The sequence below is a fragment of the Meriones unguiculatus genome, chromosome 2 (genome assembly GCF_030254825.1).
Source record: "Meriones unguiculatus strain TT.TT164.6M chromosome 2, Bangor_MerUng_6.1, whole genome shotgun sequence".
In the NCBI taxonomy this organism is placed as follows: Eukaryota; Metazoa; Chordata; class Mammalia; order Rodentia; family Muridae; genus Meriones; species Meriones unguiculatus.
This window is the reverse complement of record NC_083350.1, coordinates 185,046,695-185,070,178: the sequence shown is the minus strand read 5'-3', so window position 1 is coordinate 185,070,178 and position 23,484 is coordinate 185,046,695. Positions and strand designations below refer to the sequence as shown.

General features: G+C 40.1%; 1 protein-coding gene across 2 annotated transcripts in view; it reads right to left on the bottom strand.

Moving 5' to 3' along the window:
- The window catches only part of Pdgfc (platelet derived growth factor C), a 157,158-nt gene that overhangs the window by 41,128 nt on the left and 92,546 nt on the right, over positions 1-23,484 (bottom strand). For both annotated transcript variants that reach the window (XM_060378484.1, XM_060378483.1), the window contains one exon: positions 22,812-23,007. In XM_060378484.1, coding sequence (XP_060234467.1) covers positions 22,812-22,975 — 164 coding nt within the window. In that variant the 5' untranslated portion in view covers positions 22,976-23,007. The remainder of the gene's footprint in view (positions 1-22,811; positions 23,008-23,484) is intronic.

Genomic DNA, 23,484 nt, shown 5'->3' with positions numbered 1-23,484 from the left:
AATAGATTTTTGCACGCTCATCCTGATTCCAGTGTTATTCATCATAGCAAAAATGTGTCAGAAATTTAATTTCACTATACAGATGAGTGAATAGAATATAGGATGCATGTGAGAAATGCTTTAAATGTAAAATGCTTTTTACATTTAAAAAGTAAAAATGCTGAAAGTCCTATCTCTCACTATAAAATGTAAGGACATTGTGATAAAGAAAAAAAACCAGGCATATAGAAAAATATTGTTTAGCCTCACATATACATTGAATCTAAAAAATTACTCTACCTTACAGAACAGAGTAAAAAGACAGCAACCAGAGGCTGGAAAGAGGGAGTGGTCCTGGACAGGGCAGTTGTAGACCACAAGGGGAAGGTTCAGTTAAGGTAATAATGAGGTTACCAATTACAGTGTTGGCTGGTGAGTACAAGTCACAGCAGTTACGTGGTGATGGAGAGTGGGCCCAACTCCTCTACTCAGTCCCCTAAGCAGCGTCTTTAATCTAGCGTGCCTAGAGTGAGGGGGGAGGTGTGGCCAGAATGCTATGCCAAAGCCCTCATCCAGAGGCTGAGCAGCTCATGTCTAAGGCTGAACAGTTTCTGAAATACACAGTTGCCCATCTCCATCCAACTACTCCTAGAGATTTCTGCTTTCAGTGGAAGTTCTCTTTTTATCACTGTAATTATTATTGACCAGGAACCAACATTTGGACAGCCATTTTAAGTTTCAACTCAAGACGGTTCTGGAGAAAGAAAACGGAACATGTTACTAATAAGATGAGGTACAGAGAGCGGAGACCTCTCTCCTCTGAGGAGCATACCCATACTCTCTGACATAGTCTAGTTCAGGATGAGTTTTACGGAATCATCCCATTAACGTGTAACAGTCTGTGCAGTGCAGCTGTTCATTAAACACAGATTCTGTGAGTCACTGCTAAGTCAGCCACAACTAAGTAGCAGTGTGCATATGAAAGAATACCTCTATGATGTGCTGGCAAGCCTGCTGGGCATCAGTAGAGTCAAGCGGAGGAAACACATTTAGGAAATGAACCTATCAGTCTGCAGTTAACATCATGAGGCTCAGAGGCAGTGTGACTCCAATTCCAGAGGTTCTGACACTCTTTTTTGGCCTCTGTGGTCAACAGCATGCATGTGTTGCACACACATGCTTACATACATACATACATACATGCATACCATACTCAAATTGACTTGGCTGTTGTGAGACAGTCCATCTTCATAGGATTAAGGGAACTCATGGAGAGGGAAACAAGCAAAAGAGAGTGGGTGTGCACACAGTCACCACACTGCCAGGGAGAACAAGTCTTGACATAGGACAATAACTGATCCTTTGAGTAAAAGACTTGAATCTCAGAAAGCAGATATGCAAAAATCTCTTAATTCTACTCACAAGAAAAGCATAGAGACAGGTTTTGTTTGTTTTGTTTTCCTTTTGTGTATGTTCTGGGATTGCCACTTGGTTTTGTTTACCAGGACTAATGACATATGTGGGATTCTATTTTTCACTGAAACCAATGATTGAATAAGGAGGGGTTAGTCTTTAAATGTTTTCATTTCCAAAGAAAGAAAACAAAGCAAAAACTTTATCTCAAAGGAACCGGTCTGGTCATCAGGTGACGTGATCATGGCAATAAGTCCAGCTAAGGAGATTACTTCATATTTGATGGTGTGAAAAGGGAAATGAGCAACACCAGGCTTAGTGCCCGCCTGGATAATTCACCCCCTAAGCCAGATCCCGAGGCAGGGATTATTTGGCCAGAGTCTTATTTTATTTTCTTCTGGCCAATTTCAAACATGCTTTCCTTTGGGCTCGCTATTTTTCTTGCTGCATTAGTTACCCCTTTAGGTTGCTTCTCCAGCAGACTATGCCACAGCCTTTTATCGGTCCCCACACTGCCAGGAAACCTCACCGTTTTTAACCATTCCTCATACATTGCTGCATTTCCCTTTTTGCACCAGCTGATTTCTCTACAAACTATAGCCTCTGCCAAAGAGACAAGAGAGTTTTTAAATAATTCTGATATTATCTCATGAGTTCTATTCATATATTTGTAAAGTTTTATCTCCCCACTTGTTCCATATATGTTGGTGAGTAATAAGCATGAATCTCAAAGACTTTCGCTGTGGGACAGCCTTCCATTAGTAACACTTCAGAGATTTTTATGCAGAGAACTGAAATTGAACTCTCTTATTTCAGATATGTTTCTGAGAAGCTTTGCTAATTATCATACATACAGTTAAGGCTAGGAGACAATAAATGGCTATTACTAACAATTTATGTACTCTAATTTCAACTATTAAACTGTTTATATTTCCATTTAAATTATAGCTTAAATATGTAAATTAGACTTTAGTCTAGAACAGAGAATAACTCAAAAACAATTATACAGATACTCTAGACATTATCTTCTTGACTCCTGTTTGAGCAGCTGTTTATCGCCACAGTGTGAGTACAAAAGGTTCCACTGGATGATCAGAGCACAGATCTTCATGTTGCCCAGGAGTAAGACACACATCTGCTCTCTCTCGTTCTTCAGATTTCAGTCAGAGAACCTAGGAAATCCTGCCGACAGCTCTCCAGTCTACTTGAGGGCTTTTGGTCAACTGAGTCATTGTGGGCTAAGCTTTTAGTCACTATGAACCTCAACCTGGGCGAGACAGCACATTTTGCCAGATGACAACTATGACCACATCTTTCGGTACAGTGAATCCAGCAATAATGGCCTTGTCATAGGTCAAACACTTACTTTATGTCACCAGATTATTACTCAGGGGATCCAAGCTGCATGGAAGTATATTTCATTGGATATACTTATAAAATGCCTAGTAGTAACTTTCAAGGTTTACATATCAATACTTCAAAGTTATGTATCAAGTTCCCTAATGTAGCCTTTCCACTTCACTGGACACACTTCCACTTCTTCAGACTTCAGCTGCAAAGGAACTCCCCAGGCAAGCCCTCTGGTGGTCCCAGAGGCAGAGGCAGTGGCGTGGTCACTGTGCAGCATGGTCCACACCACACCCATCACAATTTTTATTTCTATTTTTCCATGAATATTCCTATGTTATTCCATGCTTTCTGGAGGTCAAAGAGGCACTGAATAATCTTTGTAGCCCTGACATGTACCATGATAGTTGGTTGATGCGTGGAAGGGTACATGACTGCCAGCTAAATGGAAGAGTTGGTGAGTAAAAAGATAGGAAGTAAATATATTTATAAACAAATATTGGGAGACCGACAATTTTTATCCACTGTTGAAAGTGAAATAGGTTATTATTATTTTTTTTTATCTCTTAAACATTGTTTCTCTTTTTACTCCAATTCTGGGTATTCATATTAAACATAAGTTAACTGATTTTCTCAAATGTAAATACACATGGCTTTTAGAATGAGGATGTTACACTTTGTTTGGTGTAATGAGTTGGATATGATGTTCTGGAATTTGTTTTGGTGATAAGTCTTCCGTTTCTCACTTGTTCATGACCATGGTGAATACGGAGCGTTTTGTGCATGTCTCCTACTCTGATTTAAACAAGTCTCAAAGCTTGCTACACTTTAATACTTTGGCCCAGCATTCCGTGTCTTTATCTTTCTGTGTCTCCAAGGTAGTACATTATCAAACTGTCCTGGACACACAGCTGATTGAGAGCACATTTATGCTGACACATCCCGCCTAGGTAGACCTTACTGTATTGAATTCAGAACTGAGAAGGAAGCAGTGATTTCATATTCAAAAGTGACAGAAATCTTGTCTTAGTGGATAACCATTTTCTTTGAATAAAGATTTTTCTTTTTTTTTGTTAGGAAGTAGCTGAAGAGACTGAAATTAGAGGTTTTGATTTACCTCATCTATTTTTAAAATAGGAGATGAAACAATTATGGAGAAGAATGTGACTAATCTCTAACCTTCTTTACACAGATGCTAGAAACTGTTACTTCAATTTTTTTTTTAATATTTTGTCTTATCTCATCTCTACACATTAGAATCCTACAATCTGAGGCCCTCATCAACTTACTACAGATGACTCCCATACCTTCACAAGTACTCTAAAATTTCCTTCTCTTGCCCACCCACTGTGTGGTTTGAATAAGTATGGTCCCCTATAGACTCATGTGTTTACATGCTTAACTCATAGGGAGTAGAACTATTAGGAAGTGTGGCCTTGGAGTAGGTGTGGCCTTACTGGAGGAAATGTGTCACTGTGGGGGAGGGCTTTAAGGTCTCCTATGGTCAAGCTAAGCCAAGTGTGGCACACAGTCTCCTTCTGCTGCCTTTGAATCAAGGTGTAAAACTCTCAGCTCCTTCTCCAGCACCATGTCAGCCTACATGTTGCCATGCTCTTCACCGTGGTGATAATGGGCTAAACCTCTAAAACTGGTGTTTTTGTTTCTAAGAAATGCTTTGGTCATGGTGTCTGTTAACAGCAATAAAACTGTACGACCCCTCCCCCGCTCAACAGGACCCAGGACTCGCATTCCTTAACAGCACGCCCTAATTGACCATGCTGCCTTCTTAAAACCCAGACTGGGGTATCAGTTACGGCTATTTTCTTTTAAATCTCGATCTCTAGGATCACTCCTTCATTAATATGCCTTGCATTTCTTTCTGATCTCTACACTGATATTTTCCAGGAGCCTGTTATTGAGCAACTCAATAATAGTTTGGTGGATGGTGCCAAGAACATGTTGACTCATCATAGCTAAAGGCTAAACTGTAGATGGAGAATTCATGAAGGGAGGAGCCAATGCTTGATATTTGTTTGTTTGTTTGTTTGTTTTGCAGCCAGCTTGCTGATTATCTGCAAATCTCTTCAGATTGCATTTCTGTAATCAGTCTGCTACCTGTCATTATTACGAAATATATGAGAGAAAAGGGCTACTTTGGCTCCCAGCTTTGGAAGTTTCCATCCATGAATGATCATGCTTCATATATCCAGCCTGTGTTGATGCAAAACAGCATGGAAGGAGAGCAGGGTCCACTAAAACTCTCCAATCATAATCCAAGAAGAAAATACATACAAGAGGCTAGGAACACAGAATCCCCTTTGAAGGTCCTAATATCCTCCTACTACACCTCACTTTCAGGTGTTCTATCTCACAGGAGGGTCATCCCAGTCATCAAACCTTAACACAAGCATCAATGGAGGACATTCAATATCCAAACCATAGAACATACTTCCAAACCCACATGATACCATATACGTCATATACATTGTAAACATACTTATTCTTTGCAAGACAGCCTTTTCTTTCATACTCTCTTGCTTCTGCTTCTGTTTAACAGGCCAAGTAAGTATCCACCTGAGGACAGAAGCATATTCATGCTTCCTACCTGCCACCCAAGCTTACCTAGACTCCCTAAATCTACAATAAGCAATCATTAGTTCTGATAAGATAGTAACTTCCACATGATCTGCACACAGCACAAACTGCAACATAATTGACTGTGTGCCAATTTTAAAAGATTGAAAGGACATAAATCCATATTGACAGGTTGAACATAATGATGTCCTCTAAACATGTGTCTGCATCATTGTCATGATGACCAAAGAGAAGGCAGTTATTCAAATCATGACAGCCCTTTAGTAGATAAGCCATACTCTCTAACAAGTTTTCTTTTTGTTTACTTCTGGTATTAAGAGAAAAGATAGAATGAATTTTGTTTGAGATGGAAAACACTGTAATAGTTGGTAAGAGGCAGGGAGAGTGATTACAGATGTGTTATCATTATTTATCATTATTATGATGATGATGATGATGATGATGATGATGATGTAATGTGTATGAGTGTTTAGCCTGTGTAGATGTATGTGCACCATATGCATGCATATTCCAGAAGAAGGTATTGGATCCCTGACACCTTGAGTTATACCCTGTTTTTAGCTGTCATGTAGTTGCTTGAAATAAAGCTCAGGTCATCCTCTCCTTGAGCAGTAAGTGTTTGTAACTGTTGAGCCCTAGTAATTTTATGTGCTACTCCTCTTAAAGCTGCAAACTTGGGCATCTTTTATCTCCTTTCAGTCTGCACCCTCACTTGCTGAGCAGGCAATGGTAAGACCACAGGAATGCCACGTCCATGTGGATTCTATAAGCTCTTTCCATTGATGCAAAGAAGAGGCAGGGTGCACCGTGGGAGAAGGGTGAGTCAGAGAGTGCAAAGGACAGCTAGAGAGGAACAATAGTTTTTAGCATTATATTATACAGTAGTGTGGTCATAGCCAACCATAGCATAATGTATGTTTCAACATAGAAGGGGAATTTATGAGTGGCTTCACCACAAAAGAAAGATGAATGTTTGAGATGACAGATATGCTAAATGCCCTAAGCTGACCACTGCACAGCACACACATGCATCATGCATCAAAGCAGCCTACTGCATCCATACATGCATGCAACTATTTTTATATTATTTTATATGTATGAGTGTTTTGCCTGCATAAACACATGCAATTATTTTAGAATTTAAAATAATAGCAATCTCTACCTCCATAAAAGATTGTAGATAAACATCATAATTTATGCAGCAGTGGCCTGATAAGCACTGGGATAAGCTTGTCTGGTTGCTTTGGTTTCTAAATCTCGCGCCCAGAAACTTGACAGGACCAAAAAAGTGTACACTATACAAACACTTTCAACATATCAACCCACACATGTTATATGTAATCTTTTCCCCTTCTCCTTCTCTCCTCCTTTTCTTCTCTTTTTCTTTCTTTTCTCTCTTTGTATGTTACAAGCAAACTTAGCATAATTTTTGGATGTTCCTTTTCATCATGGGAGAGATTCCTTATACTATGAACCTGAAAACAGATAAACATGTATTTGGAGTTTTACCAAGCTTAACAGAGAATGACCAAGATCTGAAAGCTGTTGTTAAATTACTACAGATACTTTTTGGAAGTTCTTAATCTAGATAAATATTAGGGAAGCAGATTAGAGAAGATTTTCTCCTCAAAAATCACTACAGTAGCAGAGTGTGCAGGCCTCATTTCCGCTGAGATTAACCCCAATGCTTCAGCAAAAACAAGCCCTACCACAATCCCATGACATAATTTTAGAAGCAATAAATTATGGTTCATTCCATTTACACAAATATTTTTATATCATGAACTACCTTGCTTATTCAAACTGACAAACTGAGCTGGAGTGTCACAGAGAGAGCATACAAAGAAACTGTTTTTTCAGTCAGTATGGAGCTTCCTGGTGAGAACCGAGCAGGGGACTAAATCAGCTGCCACACGGGACATCCAATGTGTCTTTCCTCAGCCTCTTAGCAAAGTCTTATTTGAGGACTGAACATGCAACCCAGACATTTTCCATGTTATTCGAAAAGCATTGATGAATGATTTCTCAGGGAAAAGAAGTTTCAAAATGTTCTGAGGGTGACAGGTTAGCATCATAGGCAGCATGTGGAAACGGGATTTCTTGGGTTCGTAGGCTTAAGTCCTATGGTTAATGTTGGGTAAGATGCAAACTGACTATTCCCTGAGCAAAGCTGTGTGGAGAGGAAAACCTGGCACGGGGCTGTCACAGCAGAATCATTGCAACAGAATTCTTTTCACTGAACTGACTCCAGTGTGGAGTCTGCTGTTAATTTAAACATTTTCCATTTAAAAGTTAACATTGTATTACAGATGAATTTTAATGCAAGAAGCCAGTCATGCATCAAACTGTTTAGGAAACTTAGTAATATATCTTCAACTCTAGTCCTTTCAAAACGTTTTTATAAAAAATCTTTAACATTTTCAAAGGAGGTACATAAAAAATTTTGTTCGCATGGAGACAAAATTTTTGGTATCTGACATGTAAAATCTTCAACAAGACAAAGCAAACAACAAAAACAAGAGAAATCTACTCGCTGCTAGAAAAAGAATTGCTTCTTCTATGCAAACATAACCCACATATTTTATTATATTCTAAAACTATATTGATAGGACTGGGTGTGTTCAAGAGGCAGAATGCTTCTTTAAAACATTGTCTTAGCATTCTGTTGACATGAAGAGACACCAAGACCACGGTGACTTTTATAAAGGAGCACATTTAACTGAGACTTGCTTATAGTTTCAGCGATATAGTCCATTATCATCATGTCAGGGAACATGTTGGTACACAGGCTGACACAGTGCTGGGGAAGGAGCTGAGGGTTCTACATCCAGAACCCCAGGCAGCAGGGAGAGAGACATTGGACCTGCCTTGGGCTTTGGAAAACCTCAAAGCCAATTGCCAGTGACACACTTCCTCCAATAGGCCACACCTCCTAATCCTTCTCAAGTAGTGCCACTGCCTGATGACTAAACATTCAATCCTGTAAGTTTATGGGACCATCATTATTCAACCCACCAAAAATATGTAAGGTTCTGGTTCTAGTCGCAGTATCTCAAGACAGTACCAAAATGGATAGAATGAACAAAAACTAAGACCATCCTGCTAGGAGCAAAATGACGTAAGTGAATTTGAGACGTGACTGACACACTACACAGGTATTGTTGCCAAAAAATGAAATTCTTACACGTAAACAGGCTACCTGTTCATCCTAATCGAAAATCAAGGAAATTAGTATGACAAGAAGAGCTAATCTTCTCATTTTGCAAACCACTTGCTTCCCTGTGTCGGGTGCTGAAAAGTACATTCAGGATTTGACCTTGATTCTGATGAAACAATCACTCTTCTTAGGCACTCGAACTGTAATAACAGTAACTGAGTCAGGAACACAAGACCTAAGTGAGCTCCCGACAAAAACTGAATAGCTTAGAGATAATATGTGCTCATATAAGCACACACACACACACACACACACACACACACACACACACACACACACGCACGTGAGCTTGCAGTGCTGAGGACCAAGCATAGACACTCCACTTCCGTGGAGCAACAATGCTAACCTAAGGAGGTGCATACTTACTGTAACTGACTATTAAAGGAGGTATTCCATTTTGGGTAAATTTCAGCATCTACATGCACAAAAGGACACCACTTGATCGTTCATAAAGCTTACACTCCAAAACTGAGTTCACGGGGAGTTCTGTCTAGGACGCAAAGGCCATTTGGCTGTCTGACGTCCTACACCGGCAGCCTTTGAGTAAGCGGTTGTGAAGAAGGCAGGACATGGCTTTTACAAGCATCTACCATGACCAACACTCAATTTCAATAAATCTTAAGCAAGCCATAGCCACCATACATCTTTTCACTAGCACACCGTTCAACAATTCCCCTTTGAAGTGAATTAATGAGATGTAACTTTTAAATGAGGCTTTTCCTCTGACATTTGTGCTCACGTAGTTTTGGTCTGATAATGAATGTTGCCTTTGATTCACTTCTGCAGTGTGGACCAGTGGTACTTCTGTCCTCTCAAATCTGAGCGCCTGTGTACCAGGTGTAGAATGCAGCTGTGCATTGTTGAACACTTGTTGAACCCTCTGCTGACTTCCCAAACAATGAAGGTTTGCTGTCATTTTAACTTTTTAAAAATATTTAAAATCTATTCATATACAATGAACTATGATCATAGTACCCTAATTACCCTGCACCATGCCCCCGATCCTGTAACTCTTATCTTTTTCTCAGTTACTCCCCACACACTTTTATGCCCCTCCTCTCTTTCTTTTTTCCTTCCTTCTTCCCTTCATAGACCACAGACCCAAGGCTATGGCTGCTGGGCACTTTGAATTGCTCTGCTGCCATCATGGCTTCTCAGTCTTCTGAAATTCCTGTCTTCCTCTGGCTGACATCCACAGCCTCCCACAGCAAAATACTGTTATGAGGAGAGTGGGACACACCTATGCAGCCATCTGGAAATCTCCCCAAGTTCCTGCTATTTTGTTACTAATGGTCAGTAATGCTGATAGCTGCCTCTGGCACAGAGTGGTGTACAGTGCTCATCACTACAGTGCTGTCCCTAAAGAAGCACTGATGAGAAGGATGGCATCCTCATTCTATCTTCCATGGGAATGGAAGGATGAAGATGAATCTGTGGTGAGACTCTTCCATAGTCTCTTTTGGCCCATCGAATGCAGAAAAGAGGCGTGACCCTAGTGCCATGTCCGTCTGTTCATTTAACCCTGATCATCTGCATTGCAAATAGCACTCCTTTACCACAAGTTAACTTCTTTTTTTCATTCTGTCAGTTTTCAGAGAAGAAAAATCAAACAATCTAGAAATAAATCCATCAAATCATTAAAAACATATCTTAAGCCAGCATACCTGCCTGTGTTATAAAAGACTGGGGAGGCAGCCTACTAAGAGACTAACTTTATTAAAATGGAGCCTTTCACTTTAAGACAGGTGGGACTTCAACGGGTTCCATTTTCTCGGTGGTGAGTAATTAAGAGTTTGAGTGAGGTAGAGAATATACAGTATCTGTGAGCCTTCGATGCCTGGGAGCCACATGGTGGAGAGAACCAATGCCAGAAAGTTGTTCTCTGATCCCCACATGTTCTAAAGCAAGACACACACACACACACACAGAGAGAGAGAGAGAGAGAGAGAGAGAGAGAGAGAGAGAGAGAGAAAGAGGCAGACACAGAGAGAGAGGCAGACACACACACATACACAAATAAATATTAAGGAAGATGTACTATTTGAAAGCTCATATGGCAAAATGGAATGTATGCTTTAATATTGGAGATATAATTACACACAAAGAGAAGCTGGGATGGAAAGGCAAACTGTGCCATTGAAAAGTTAACTCCTTTTTTAGGGAACAATGATCGATTGCTTCCATTGCTAGTGCTTTCTTTCTAGGTTAGACAGTTCAGGTGGATAATTAATCAGTAAAACTAAGAATCTACATTTCTTCAATATTATGTGTTTTCTATGTTCAAACCAATAAGGCACTTGGATAGCCTGAATAAGTGGCTTTATCCTGGCCCCCCAGAAAGCAACTTAAAGTAAGAGCATGTCACAATAAAAGCTTTCAACAAGTCAGAACCTCACTGTCTGCAAATGACCAGGCTCAAGACGAGGCTCTGCCTGGTTCAGCATAGAAAGTGGCTTTGGGGCAACACAGTCACCTGGAGGGCAAAGCAGGGGAAGGCAGTGAGCAGGAGGAAATGCCGGGCGATGAGGGGAAGATACAGGAGAAACAGTAGACCCTCGTGAGAGACAAACACTGGTGTAGACAGCAGTCTGGGCACCACACACACGTATTTTTTCTACTTGGAATGTTGATTTTGAACATTTCAAGACATAAAACCAAAACATTTCATTAGCCAACGGCATAGTCCTTTGATCTGAGCCTTATTCAGATCCACACCCATCATTTTCAGTCCTCTGAGGAATGTTTTTTGTTTTGTTTTGCTGATTTTTTTAAAACTACAAAAGTACATTCTGCAGAGGTCAAAGGATAACAAAGCTATAAACTATGCCACTGAGCTGACTGAACTCAAAAGAGCTGCTGAGAAGAGCAACTGCGCTCTAGAGGGAGCTTTATTCTGTGGCCAAAAATACAGGTGGGAAAACAATAACTGAAAAACTGAAAGCTGCCTAGCCAGCCTGTCTGCCCTTAGCAAGAACACTATTATTTTCATAGCAGCTCTTCCTCTTTGAGGGGAGAGAGACTGGTTTGCTCTCAGGAACCCCAATCACAGTGCATCACTTTGACTTAGGGACATGAACCAGGAGCCTGCCAATCAGAGTGGCACAGTTCTCAGTTCCTGCTGCTGCACGTCGTTAGGATCTACTGCATACCAACATCCATTCCAGAGCATTTACAAGAAAAGGCCCTTTCCCCTGGACCTAACTGACAACAGGGCTCTGGAGAAGAAAGTCGCTGAGAGAGACAGAACAGATGCAGAAAAGGACAGCAGACCCTGGATTCTGTCAGGGCAGCAGCTGGATAAAAGCCACTGCTGAAACCTCTAGTAATATGATCCACACTGTGTCCACTAGAGAGCTTCAGTGGCTATTTGAAAATGCCTCCCATCAACACTCCTTGAAGAGGTCTCCTTGTCCTTACAGGTGTGTCACTGTCTAGAGAAATGTATACGGGTACCGTGCAGCTCTGGCAGCGTGTGAGATGGTTCCTACACACTAGGCAGTAAGGGCTCTAGGCCTATCCTGGTGTTTTCTGTCTCTCTTCACACGGTAGATGGCAGAGAAGGGACACCTTTCCACACGATCATACAACAGCACATTTTCTGTGGATTGTTTCTAACAGAAATGATGCAGTGTTGACCATGGCAGGTGGCTATTTTGCAAAAGTTAACTTATATGTTAAATAGAAAATGCTGGGGCTCTGTAGAGTCCCACTGTGCTCAAGTACATGTGTACCTCGGCACCCAGTGCACCAAAGAAAAGAAAGTGCTACAGAGGGAGAAGTATGTTCTCTGATTTTGGAGCAATTGAAAAATAATCTGGCAGAATGCCATCTTGAAGAATTACAACCATGTAAGTGTTATGCCTGGAAAATTAAAAATGAGCTCCCCAAGAGCTCTGACCACCTGTAGTCTCTCTTCTGACGCATCCACCCCAGATCTGTTAGGAATGCCTTCCTATACAACAGCACAGGATTCTTATCTTCTGTCAACATGAGAAAAAAAATGCTCAGAGCCAGCTCAGAATGCAAGGCTCTTCAGGGCTAGCTCCCAGCCAGAACGGCAGACTCTCCCCCCACTGCATACAAGACATTTCATACTTCACCAAAACTCCTCACTGATACATAGTGCATTCATGGGCTGTTCTCATAGAGCCTGGCCTCCTACATTTCAATGTGTAAGTCACTTTTTCCTGACACTGTAGCGCTGTTCAGGCACTGCTGTTGCAGTCTCCTCTTCTTCCACGCAGCTGCAGTGCATTGTTTCGGGAGCTTGTGTGATTTGAGAGCTTATCTCGTATTAACATCCCTGTGATCCTTTATAAGTCCTAAGACGCAGATGGTGATAAAATGCTGAGCCTTGGGAGGTGGTTAGGTTATGAAGGTCATTGTTGTCTTCACAAAAAAAAAAAAAAAAAAAAAAAAACCTCATTCTTTGTGCCATGTGGAGAGAGAGAGCAGGAAGGCAACACCTGTGGCCAGGTTGCCATCATCCCCAAGGTCTCTTGGCACCTTGATCTTGGACTTGCATCCATCACTTAGAAGTAAAATTGTGTTGTTTATAAGCCTCCCATCTATTTCTTTGTGTTACAGCAGCCCAAGTGGTAAGAGACAATAAGCAACAAACACATGGCTGAGCACAGGTGGCCTTCTCATGCAAAATCTGGAAAGGTCAGTGATGCTTCAGGCCACTGTGACTGTTCCTGTGAAGACAAGCCAAGCACAGATTTCTCACAGCATCTAGGGCCCAGCAGCACAACCATTTCCGTCTTCTATCAGGGTGCCCACAGCAAACCTCCAGAAGTACTGCTTTGCCCGATTAATCTGTATCTTGTGCTCATCAATAGATAAACTGTAAGTAACAAGTTACAGTCCCCCACACACATATATAATCTTGTGCTCAGGTGGGGAGAGATGCCGTGCACAGGATATCTAAAAGGCTACATGGTGTGACTTTGTCTCTCTCCAGGATCGAATACAAAATTGTTTAAACCAAATATGAACTCTTGATAGTTATGGCCTTCATTCCCTCAGTCCTTTTAAGGAGTCCCAAAGAAACGTTTTGCTTGGGAAGTCCTCATAATGCACTTAAATGTCTCTGTGGTCATTATCAGCCACATAAACAATTTTATCTTTATTTAAATTGTATGGCCACCAAGTTTTTATTATTTATATAAAGTGACATTTTCTTAAAATTTTTGTTTTGCACAACTTGCAAAAGTTTTATTAAGCTGGTATGAGAGATCTATGGTGCTCTCAAGAGCAGACATCTGGGTGGTACATGGAAAATGGGTATTTGAGATTTGAGGTCTGTATGACCAGTTTAGTCTACCCATTTTATGTATAACCATGTTTACTTAGTTGTTAGCACAAATACCCTACTATGGTATGATTTAGAAAATGGAGAGCAAAGCAGTATAAACCCACTAAAGTAACAACCGTTCTGTCTATGCACTGGGGTGGGTAGCATTTGATGTTGTCTGTTTGCTAGTCCTTACCAGTCTGTGGACCATGTAAGGGCACAGCCATCTCTTGCTGTCATAATATTATCCAACATGGGAATAAATAAAAGAGCAAATAATAAGGTCACATTAATTCTTCTATAAAGAAAAGGAAGACAAGCAAATGTCTAAAGGAAATGTTTTGTTCTTAAGAAAGACTATAAATTTTTGATCATCTTAAACTCTATATATTAAAAATATCTCCATTTAATTTATCAGATTTATTATTTTCATAGACCATTAAGTTCCATCAGCAGTCACAATGGGTTAGTTTCAATGCTCCTACCTAAAAAGCCAAGTTTGATGAAAAGAGGGGTTATTTTCAATCAGATTGGTGCTTCACACATCCTTTTTCAAGTGCTATCTCATACCATCTTTCTTTCAGAAATTTATGTGCAATGAGGAGATTATTTACACCAGAAAAGAAAAGAAAAGAAAAGAAAAGAAAAGAAAAGAAAAGAAAAGAAAAGAAAAGAAAAAGATAAATGTTATAAAAGCTTCCTACTAAAGTCTTCCCCCTCAGGAGATCACATCTCTGTGACATCAAAGGCCATGGAAAAGCACGGTCAATGAATAGTACACTAACTATGATTCTGTAGACCGTAGATCAAAAGCCTCCCAATGTACTCATCTTTCTCCATATAAGCCCACCTACTAAGATAGATGAATGATAGACGGATGGCTGGATAGAGAGGTGAATGATACATAAATGATAGATTGGTAGATGGCAGAGAGATGATTGATAGGCACATGATATAGATGATTGGTGGATAAATAGGTAGATGACATACAGATAGAGACATAGATGATAGATAGATAGATAGATAGATAGATAGATAGATAGATGATAGAGATAGAAAAAGTTAAAAAGAGAGAAACTGAAAAAGAAAACATCGCCTGTTAACAGGAAGGTTGATAGATCATACATACATGTGCCTCCTTTTTGAATGGGCCCTCCCAATCATACACCCCTTGGCCACACATTGTACTGACTTAGGCCACTGCTCCAGTCCTGCTCACAATGTACATCATCACACTGTTACCACAGTACTGCCTTCCATGGAGCCTAGACACCCTCCTTGGACCTAGGCAATGTTACTGTGGATCCCAGAACTTACCTGAAGCATCATCTATTTTTTTTCATGTAAAGCCACAGCAGTTGACATTGACAAACACTAACAGCCAGCCTGTTAGATGACTAATTCAGTGTTACTACATCCAGATTCTCATATAACTGTAATGGTGAGTTTCAATTGTCAACTTAACATGTTCTAATGAGAGTATCAGTGAGGAACCCTCTGAGCCAGCTCAGCCTGAGTTCAGGTATGTCAGAGACAGTCATAATGACTAAATGTTAACTGATATGATGCCCACTGTGTTAACACCCACTATCTGGGCAGAGAATCCTGAAGCTCACAAGTGTAGACAGTGAGTAGAACACTGAAAGGCATTCTTTTATTTCTGTTTCTGATCTTCACTGTGTTAAGTCCCTATGTTGACTTCCCAAAATGATGTACTATAAACTGAAATTTGTAAGCTGAATAATTGTTAAATTGCACAAACCCTTTCTCCATATGGTTGGTCTGGCAGGGTATGTTACCACAGCAACAGGACACTAGGCAAATCAGGTTCCCATACCCATATCCCCACAATGAAAGAGCCAATTGAAACCTAATTCAAGTGCACGCAACCGTGGGTAACCTTGAGGTTATAAGTGCAGCCTTCAAGTTTTGCTCAGCCTCTTCCTAAACACTAACAAAGCTGTCAAATGATCTTCTCAATCACCATATTAAACAATTCAGCTCTATTTTGTCAGATGCAGTTAAGTGGCGCCTGAGAGCTCTACTGTTCCCATCAGCACTCACTTTAACATGGCCAGCCAACATGAGGGGGCCATGAGTACCTATAGCAGTGTAACCTTTAGTTCTCTGGTGGCAGTTCCCTGACATCCGTAATTAAACAAGCCATTAGAGCATTGCATGTGCCTGCTCCATTATAACTGGTACCATGGGCTCCCAAGAATTGGACTGCAGCCTTTGATATTAGCTTCAGTTAAGACAGGCGTATTCCAACTAAGGTTACTTTTGTCCTGACCACTATATATGACATTTCTTTCTGCCCCAAGTCTTAGGGATTCACCTGCCTTTCTACAGTTAAGAACCAACAAGTTCCCACTGTCCTGCAAGCACAGTGGTGGATCTTCCTGGTGCCTTATTCAACCTTAAAGCACCTTGTGGACAGTCCTCATATAAAGAACAGTTATTCTAACAGGGTGCTTTGCATTGTAGGAGGAAGGAGAATATGGCTCAGCTTTATATATTGTTTAGCTTACTGCATTTTAAGGTAGTAATTAAAAATATTGGTACATACTCTATTAATTGAAAGGAACGAAGACAGAATGAAAAGACAACATAAATTAATGCAAGTGAGGAAACTGAAGAAACATAAAAAATAGGATAAAATCGAAATATTCAACAAATACAAGTGGGCTAGAATATATTCCGTGGCAATCATGTGCGTATAGACACAAACAGAGTGGTTAAAAGGAATGACGGCAAATAAGAACCAAAGGACGTGCATTTATGTTAGAAAGTGTATACCTTGAAGTAAAAACAAAACACGAATAAAAATAAACATACTTCCCATATGTCCGACCCATTTGAAGATGCTTTCTGCCCCAGAGTATTAGTTAATTAGCCACTGAATTGACCCCCATGCCGCAAGCATCAACTGGGACAAACAGACCGACAGACAGACAAACAGACACAGACTATACCCAGTGCTTTTAGAAGAGAAACACTGAAAAATAAATGGGCACATATAAGGAAGAAAATTCTTGGAAAAAGTGTGCCTTTGTCTTTCTTACTACTCTTCTGTCTTATCTTTCCTTCCTGTGATCCCTTGGTTTAACAAGTAGCAAATCAGTGACTAATTGTGTAGTACAAATGGATATTTTAGCTGATTTTGCCATTTTCCCAAAGCCAGTCTTTGATTGGCTCTGCACTAGCACGGGATTTTTTGTGGCTCTAAACAAATGTTTATTTAAAGCAAACACTAAGTGAAATATTGTCCGAGGTTTTAGTGTTTCTCTTTGTAATTTTTTAAATTTACTTTACATCCTGATCATAGTCCCACCCCCCCCTCCTTAACTCCTGGTCCCACCCACTCTATTTCACGTTCCCCTATCTTCCCATCCCCACTCCTCAGAAAAAGGAGGCCCGCACCAATGCCCCAGGACATCAGGTATGTATGCATACATCCACACAATAAAAAAATGTATGGGTTCACGGGCACAGGCACACACACAAACACACACACACACACACACACACACACACACACACACCTCCTCCAAAAGGCAAAGCTCATTTAATTCTTAAGAACAGGTTAGACTTGGTAACATAATTCTAAATAACAGGCTATGAAATATATTATCTTACTAGAAAAACTCCAAGCTGATAACACCATACTTACTCAAGTGTAACCTCGATAAGTCACTGACAGATCACTTATAGCATAGTCCTCATCGTATAACAACCACTTGGGTTCTTGTCCAAAACCCAAACTTCTGTGTAATCCTGATGGAATTGAGCAAAACTAAAAATGGGGTATTCTACAGAGTGCCTGAGTAGCATTCTTTAGAGAGCTAAAGCTAGGAAATGCAGGGAAGTGAAACAGTTACAGTCGGACACTCCAGCTAAAGGCAGAGCATTCATGCTGGAAGAACACTGTCACGCGGAAAATCTTGAACATCTAACTAGGTCTGAACTTTATCTAGCAGCATCGCACACACATTGATTTCCTGGTTAGGCAAACGAGCTGTGGTGTTGTAAGACCTTAGCACTGGGGAAACCTGGGGCACCAGTTTAGGCTCATTTTCTGTATTATATTTGCAACATTCTTGAAACTTGAATTTATCCCAAACTTTAGGCCATGCTAAAAGCAAGCTCTTTAAAATGAGGAAGAAGGCAGATGTGTGTACAAGTACATAGAAGAGCCTAGGAACTTAAAAAGACAACAAATATAAGAACAAAAAGAATTTTTTTTTCTTTAAAGAAAGTCTATGCCTTTTTTTTTTTTTTTTTTGGTTTGGATGTTCAAATTAACCCACAGAACAACTATTAAATAAAAAAAGAGAACAAGTTAGAGAACAGACCGATATAAAAAAAAACTGATTTAATTTATATATATATTGCAATATATAATTAGGAAGTTTAGTTTTGTAAAGGAGATACAAAAAATCTATAGGAAACATAAATAAAATGGGAGGACCATGCTGATCAGCATGGCTGGGAGGCTGCAGTTGGCACAGAATTATGAATTTGAGGACAGTCTTGAGTCACATAGTATCCACCTTACAACCTCAAAATATTCAAATGAAGTAAACAGACATCTAGAAATGAATATAAATGTCATATATATACATTCGTGTAATATATTGTGTTTTTATATGTGTACATATATATGTAATATATGTAACATATATGCATATTACATGTGTATACAATACATTTTTACGAAAAAAAGTCTTAAAATTTATGACTATGAAAGGGATTACAGTAAACAGTGTTTCTAACATCAAGATGCTCTATGATTACAATGTCAGTTTTCTTCAAAAATTTCTAGAGATCCTAGGTAAATGGGCTAGAAATTTTAATAGTTTGAAAGAAAATTTACAACATATTTCCAAACAACATATTCAAAGGCAACTAGGCTGGCTGCATGAGTCTATAATTGCAGCCTCTCAAGAGGGTGAGTAAAGATCACGGGCCAAGTCTTGCTAGAGCCAAGAGTCTTGAGTCTTGAGTCTTGAGTCTTGCTCAAGCACAGTCTAGGTAACTTACTCAGATTCTGTCTCCAAATAAAGAGGGGTTTGGAATGGAGCTCAGTGGCAGTGTTTAATTGCCTGGCATGGAGAGGTTCTGGGCCAGTTTGACTCCAACTGCAATTAACTAAAACTCAAGGTGCTGGGTCCATAGGTGAAAGGATATTATTATTATTATTAATTATTACTATTATTATTATATTTTTTGAACTGGAAAGACCCATTTTTAAATAATTTTTACTTTTTATATTAACCAGGTTATTTACTTTGTATTCCAGCTGTATTCTGCTCCCTCATTCCCACCCTCCCTGCCTCATCTCCTCCCTGGCCCTCTCTAAGTCCTCTCTAAGAGGAGAGGTCCTCTTCCCCTTCCATCTGACCCTAGCATGTCAGGTATCTTCAGGACTGGCTGCAATGTCATCTTCTGTGGCCTAGCAAGGCTGCTCCTCCCTGGGGAGGGGCGTCAAAGAGCCAGCCACTGAGTTCATGTCAGAAATAGTCCCTATTCCCCTTACTAGGGAACCCACTTGGATACTGAGAAGACCCATTTTTAATCTGCATCTTTTGAGACAGGAAGACACAGTTTTAACTTAGGTCACACTTTCAGCTGCCAGCTTATATAAAGGACATGAAAAAAGGAAGTTTTCTTTTTTGCCTGATTCCCTTCAGTTGGCAGTTCATCCATTAACTGGCATTAGAGCCTACTTCTTTGGAATTCTGGCATATACTGAAGACCAGCTGAGACATTCAGCCTCAGGGACCAAACAACTAACTGTATTCTTGAACTTTCTTTTAGTAGACAGTCATTGATATACCAGCTTAACTACAGACTGTAAGCTATTCTGATAAATCCTTTTCTATTGTCTATTTATTTACTATCTATGTATCTATCATCTCTTTATTCATTTTATAAGTTCTGTTCTTCTAGAAAACCTGACTAATAAACTCTAGTAATGTAATTTTTAAAAGGCTATATTGGAAAATAAATTAGAAATTAAAGTAACCAAAATGGCCCCGAAGGAGTAAACAAGGCAAAACACCTCTAACAGAAGTGACTATAATGGGGAAAAATCATAATAAGACCATCCAGTAAGACAGATACAGATGACCAAAAAGAATCAAGCACTCTAGGAATAGCAGCAGATCCTTAGCAGCAGAGGCTGTTCACATCCCTGGAGAGAATGAGTCTTTAGTGAGTGAAGAGTGCATGCTATCACATACTCTGCTGAGAGCCTGCAGAGCCACAGAAACACAAGCCAGTAGATTTAATCCTTAAATATGAGGCAAAGGTAAACAGACAGTGTAACATTAGAGCAGAGGCATGAGACGGTATTTCAAAATACTTGGTGGCAATTAGTAAATATGAAAATGACTCAATTGCATCAGAATTGAAATTCATCAGAAAAATTCAAGATAATGGACAGGCATGATTTCATATTTGCTTTATTATCAAAAATTGAAAAAACTATAAAGAAAAATTTCACTAGTAATAATATGAAACTGAGGTCATTGTATATCAGGGGTAGAAGTTTAAAATGGTCATTCTTAAAAGTAATGTAATTCTCCTCAGTCAAGTTGAGAACATGCTACATTAGGTATGCCTTTTGATCATTCTTAGAAATAAATGTAAAGAACCCTCTCAAGAATGTAGAAGAATGCCAGATATCCCAAAGACTCACTGAAGCAGAGGAAACAGGGAGAGTTTGGATGGCGCTGGTGGGGTCACTCAGGGATGCAGCCCTTACAGGAAGGTGCAATCATGGAGAGACATCAAAGCCATAGCAAGGGTGGTTTCTTAAAATAGAGCTCTATGCTGAATAAAATCATGTCACACTCTGCTTGTGGCTTCCAAGATGACAGTTATCTTCTGATCATTAGCTAAAAATATATGCCACTTCGGCAACATACATTCATCTTACGCCCTCTTCTACATGTCAATCATTATACGGATGTCCCTCAGGCCTCCCCCTACTGACCTAAATTAGGGCTTCTCAACTCACTGGGGTAAACCCCAAACTCTTCGCGTGTTTCGCAAGATTTGGAATTCTTAGTCACAACAAAAATATGTAAATGGGAACCAAGAAACATGAGTTTTAAGTTGTGGTGATGTACAGAGTTTGCATCAGCTTCCAGACACCTGTTCTCTCTGCTCACCTCCATGATACTCTCTAGACTGCAGGGCTGAATTCCAGCCAGGTTGGGACAGCTCCTCTATCTGCCTGAGTGCCCTAGACTCAGAAAGAGAAACAGGCAGAACAAATGTGCAGAAAGGATGCAGATGCTACAGCTAAAGATATTTCATGTGCACTGAAATATGTATTTGTTACGTATGATAGTTAGAAACTTCTCTTTTAACTTGCACATCAAAGAAGACATAAGGATTCCAGCAAAGACAGTCAAGTAACATATTTGCATAATGCACAAATGGCACTGAAATGAAAATTCTTTTTTCAATTATTATTATTATTATTATTATTATTTACAATTCATTCACTTTGTATCCCAGCTGTAGCCCTCTCCCTCATCACCTCCTGGTTGCGCCCTCCCTCCCTCTTCTCTCCTTATGTCGCTCCCCTAGTCCATTGATAGAGGAGGACCTCCTTCCCTACTGTCTGACCCTTGCCTATCAGATCTCATTGGGACTGGCTGGATGCTCTTTCTCTGTGGCCTCATGAAGCCACCTGATAAAAGAGCAGCCGACCAAGTTCATGTTGGTGACTGCCCTTGCTCCTCTTACTAGGGAATCCCCAAGGAGACTGAACAATTCTTAGACCACTGAACCTTCACAAGCATATCCACAAGGGATTGAGAGTGTACCTTTGGTCTGAACTACAGTAGATCTTCTGTGTCGGTAAAATATTCCAGCTGACTGGATCTTGAATGTTGCTGGGACCACGATGCATCCCTATTCTGCATTCTTATCCTGAATATCAAATTCTGCCCTCCAGACTGTATGCCTTCCTCCTAATGAGACTTGGGCCTCTTTATTCTGCAGGCATATAGTTAGGTGTCAGTGTGTCATTTAAACAATTTAAACCTTCAGATACAGCTTTTGTTTGTGCATGTGTGTGTGTGCATGGTACATGTATGTGTGACTTGTGGGTATACATGTATGTGCATGTCTGTGAAGGCTAAAAGTTGATACAGTGTCTCTTGCACAGTTGCTTCTCGACTGTAATATTTTGAGACAGGCTCACTTTGATTGGACCTGGCGGATACATACACTGGCCAGAGTTCAGTCTCCGTCCACTACAGCTTGAGATGATACAGGAGCTCCACAGGTGCTAGAGATCTGAAGCCACGCTGGCATGGCAAGGCTTGCCCCTGAGCCATCATCCCCGCTCTCTTCAAATACGTTTGCTATCTCATGGCTTTGGCTTTGAGGAAGCTCAAACGTAAGATTAATACTAATGGTGATTCAGACTGTGAGGTATAGAAACAATCTTTACCTAGCTTTTATTCTCTATTTCCTATTATAAGCAGTTGTACCTAGACACACTTTATTTATTTATTTATTTTTTATAAATTACAGTTTATTCACTTTGTATCCCTGCTGTAGTCCCCTCCCTCACCTCTTCCCAATTCCACCCTCGCTCCATCATCCCCTCCCATGCCGCTTCCCAAGTCCACTGATACGGAGGTCCTCCTCCCCATTCCTGATGAGACCTGATAGGCTAATTTTGATTAAGACCAATCCTAGACACACTTTAGAAAAAGTATTCCAGAACTGTGTATAGGAAGATAGAAAGTGATCACTGTGTATGTGCATGTATGAGTGTTCTAATTTTTAAGAAGACATTAGGTGAAATAATATTTGAATGTGTTTGTAAAGAGATGAGCCATAAACAAAACAAAGATTCCATTTGAAACCATATCGCTGAAGCAACCTGAAAAAAGCAGTGTTACAGACACTCTGCTGGACTCCCAGTGTGTCACTTACTTGCATATATCGTCTTCTGGGTCTTCCAGCCCAAATCTCTCATCAAATGTCAGCTGGATCCGCACATTTTCATCTGCTGCAACTAGTCTCCACACCAGCACTGTATTCCTCGGGTAAGTGTGAGGAAACTTCGGGCTGTGGATGCTCCCGTTAGCAGAGATCATGACGACTCGCTCATGCCGGGGGTCTTGCACTCCTAAAGCAAGGCACAGGCACAGAGAAACAGTTAGAGCAGATGTTTCCAAAACCACAGGCTTCGAAACCACCAGCTGCTTTTATTATTCACATCTCGTTTCAGGTGCTGAAGTCAAGCATGCCTTCTGTAATACAAATCAAGCGTTCTTTCCAAAATGTATCAAAAAGATTTAAGCTATGTATTTTCTACTGGAAGGAAAATAGGAAATCAGTCTTTTTATATCTAGTTACTGTAGTTTGGCACAGTAATGCCCAGCACTCGGGGAGGCAAAGGCAGGTAGATCTCTGTGAGTTTGAGACCAGCCTGATCTACAAAGTGAGTCCAGGACAGCCAAGGCCACACAGAAACCCTGCCTCAAAAAAACAAAAATAAGTAAATAAATAAATAAATCTAGTTATTGAACTATAAATTCCTAACATTTTGGACTCTAAAAGTTTGATACAATTCTATAATTTTCTATCATTGTAATTTTTTTTT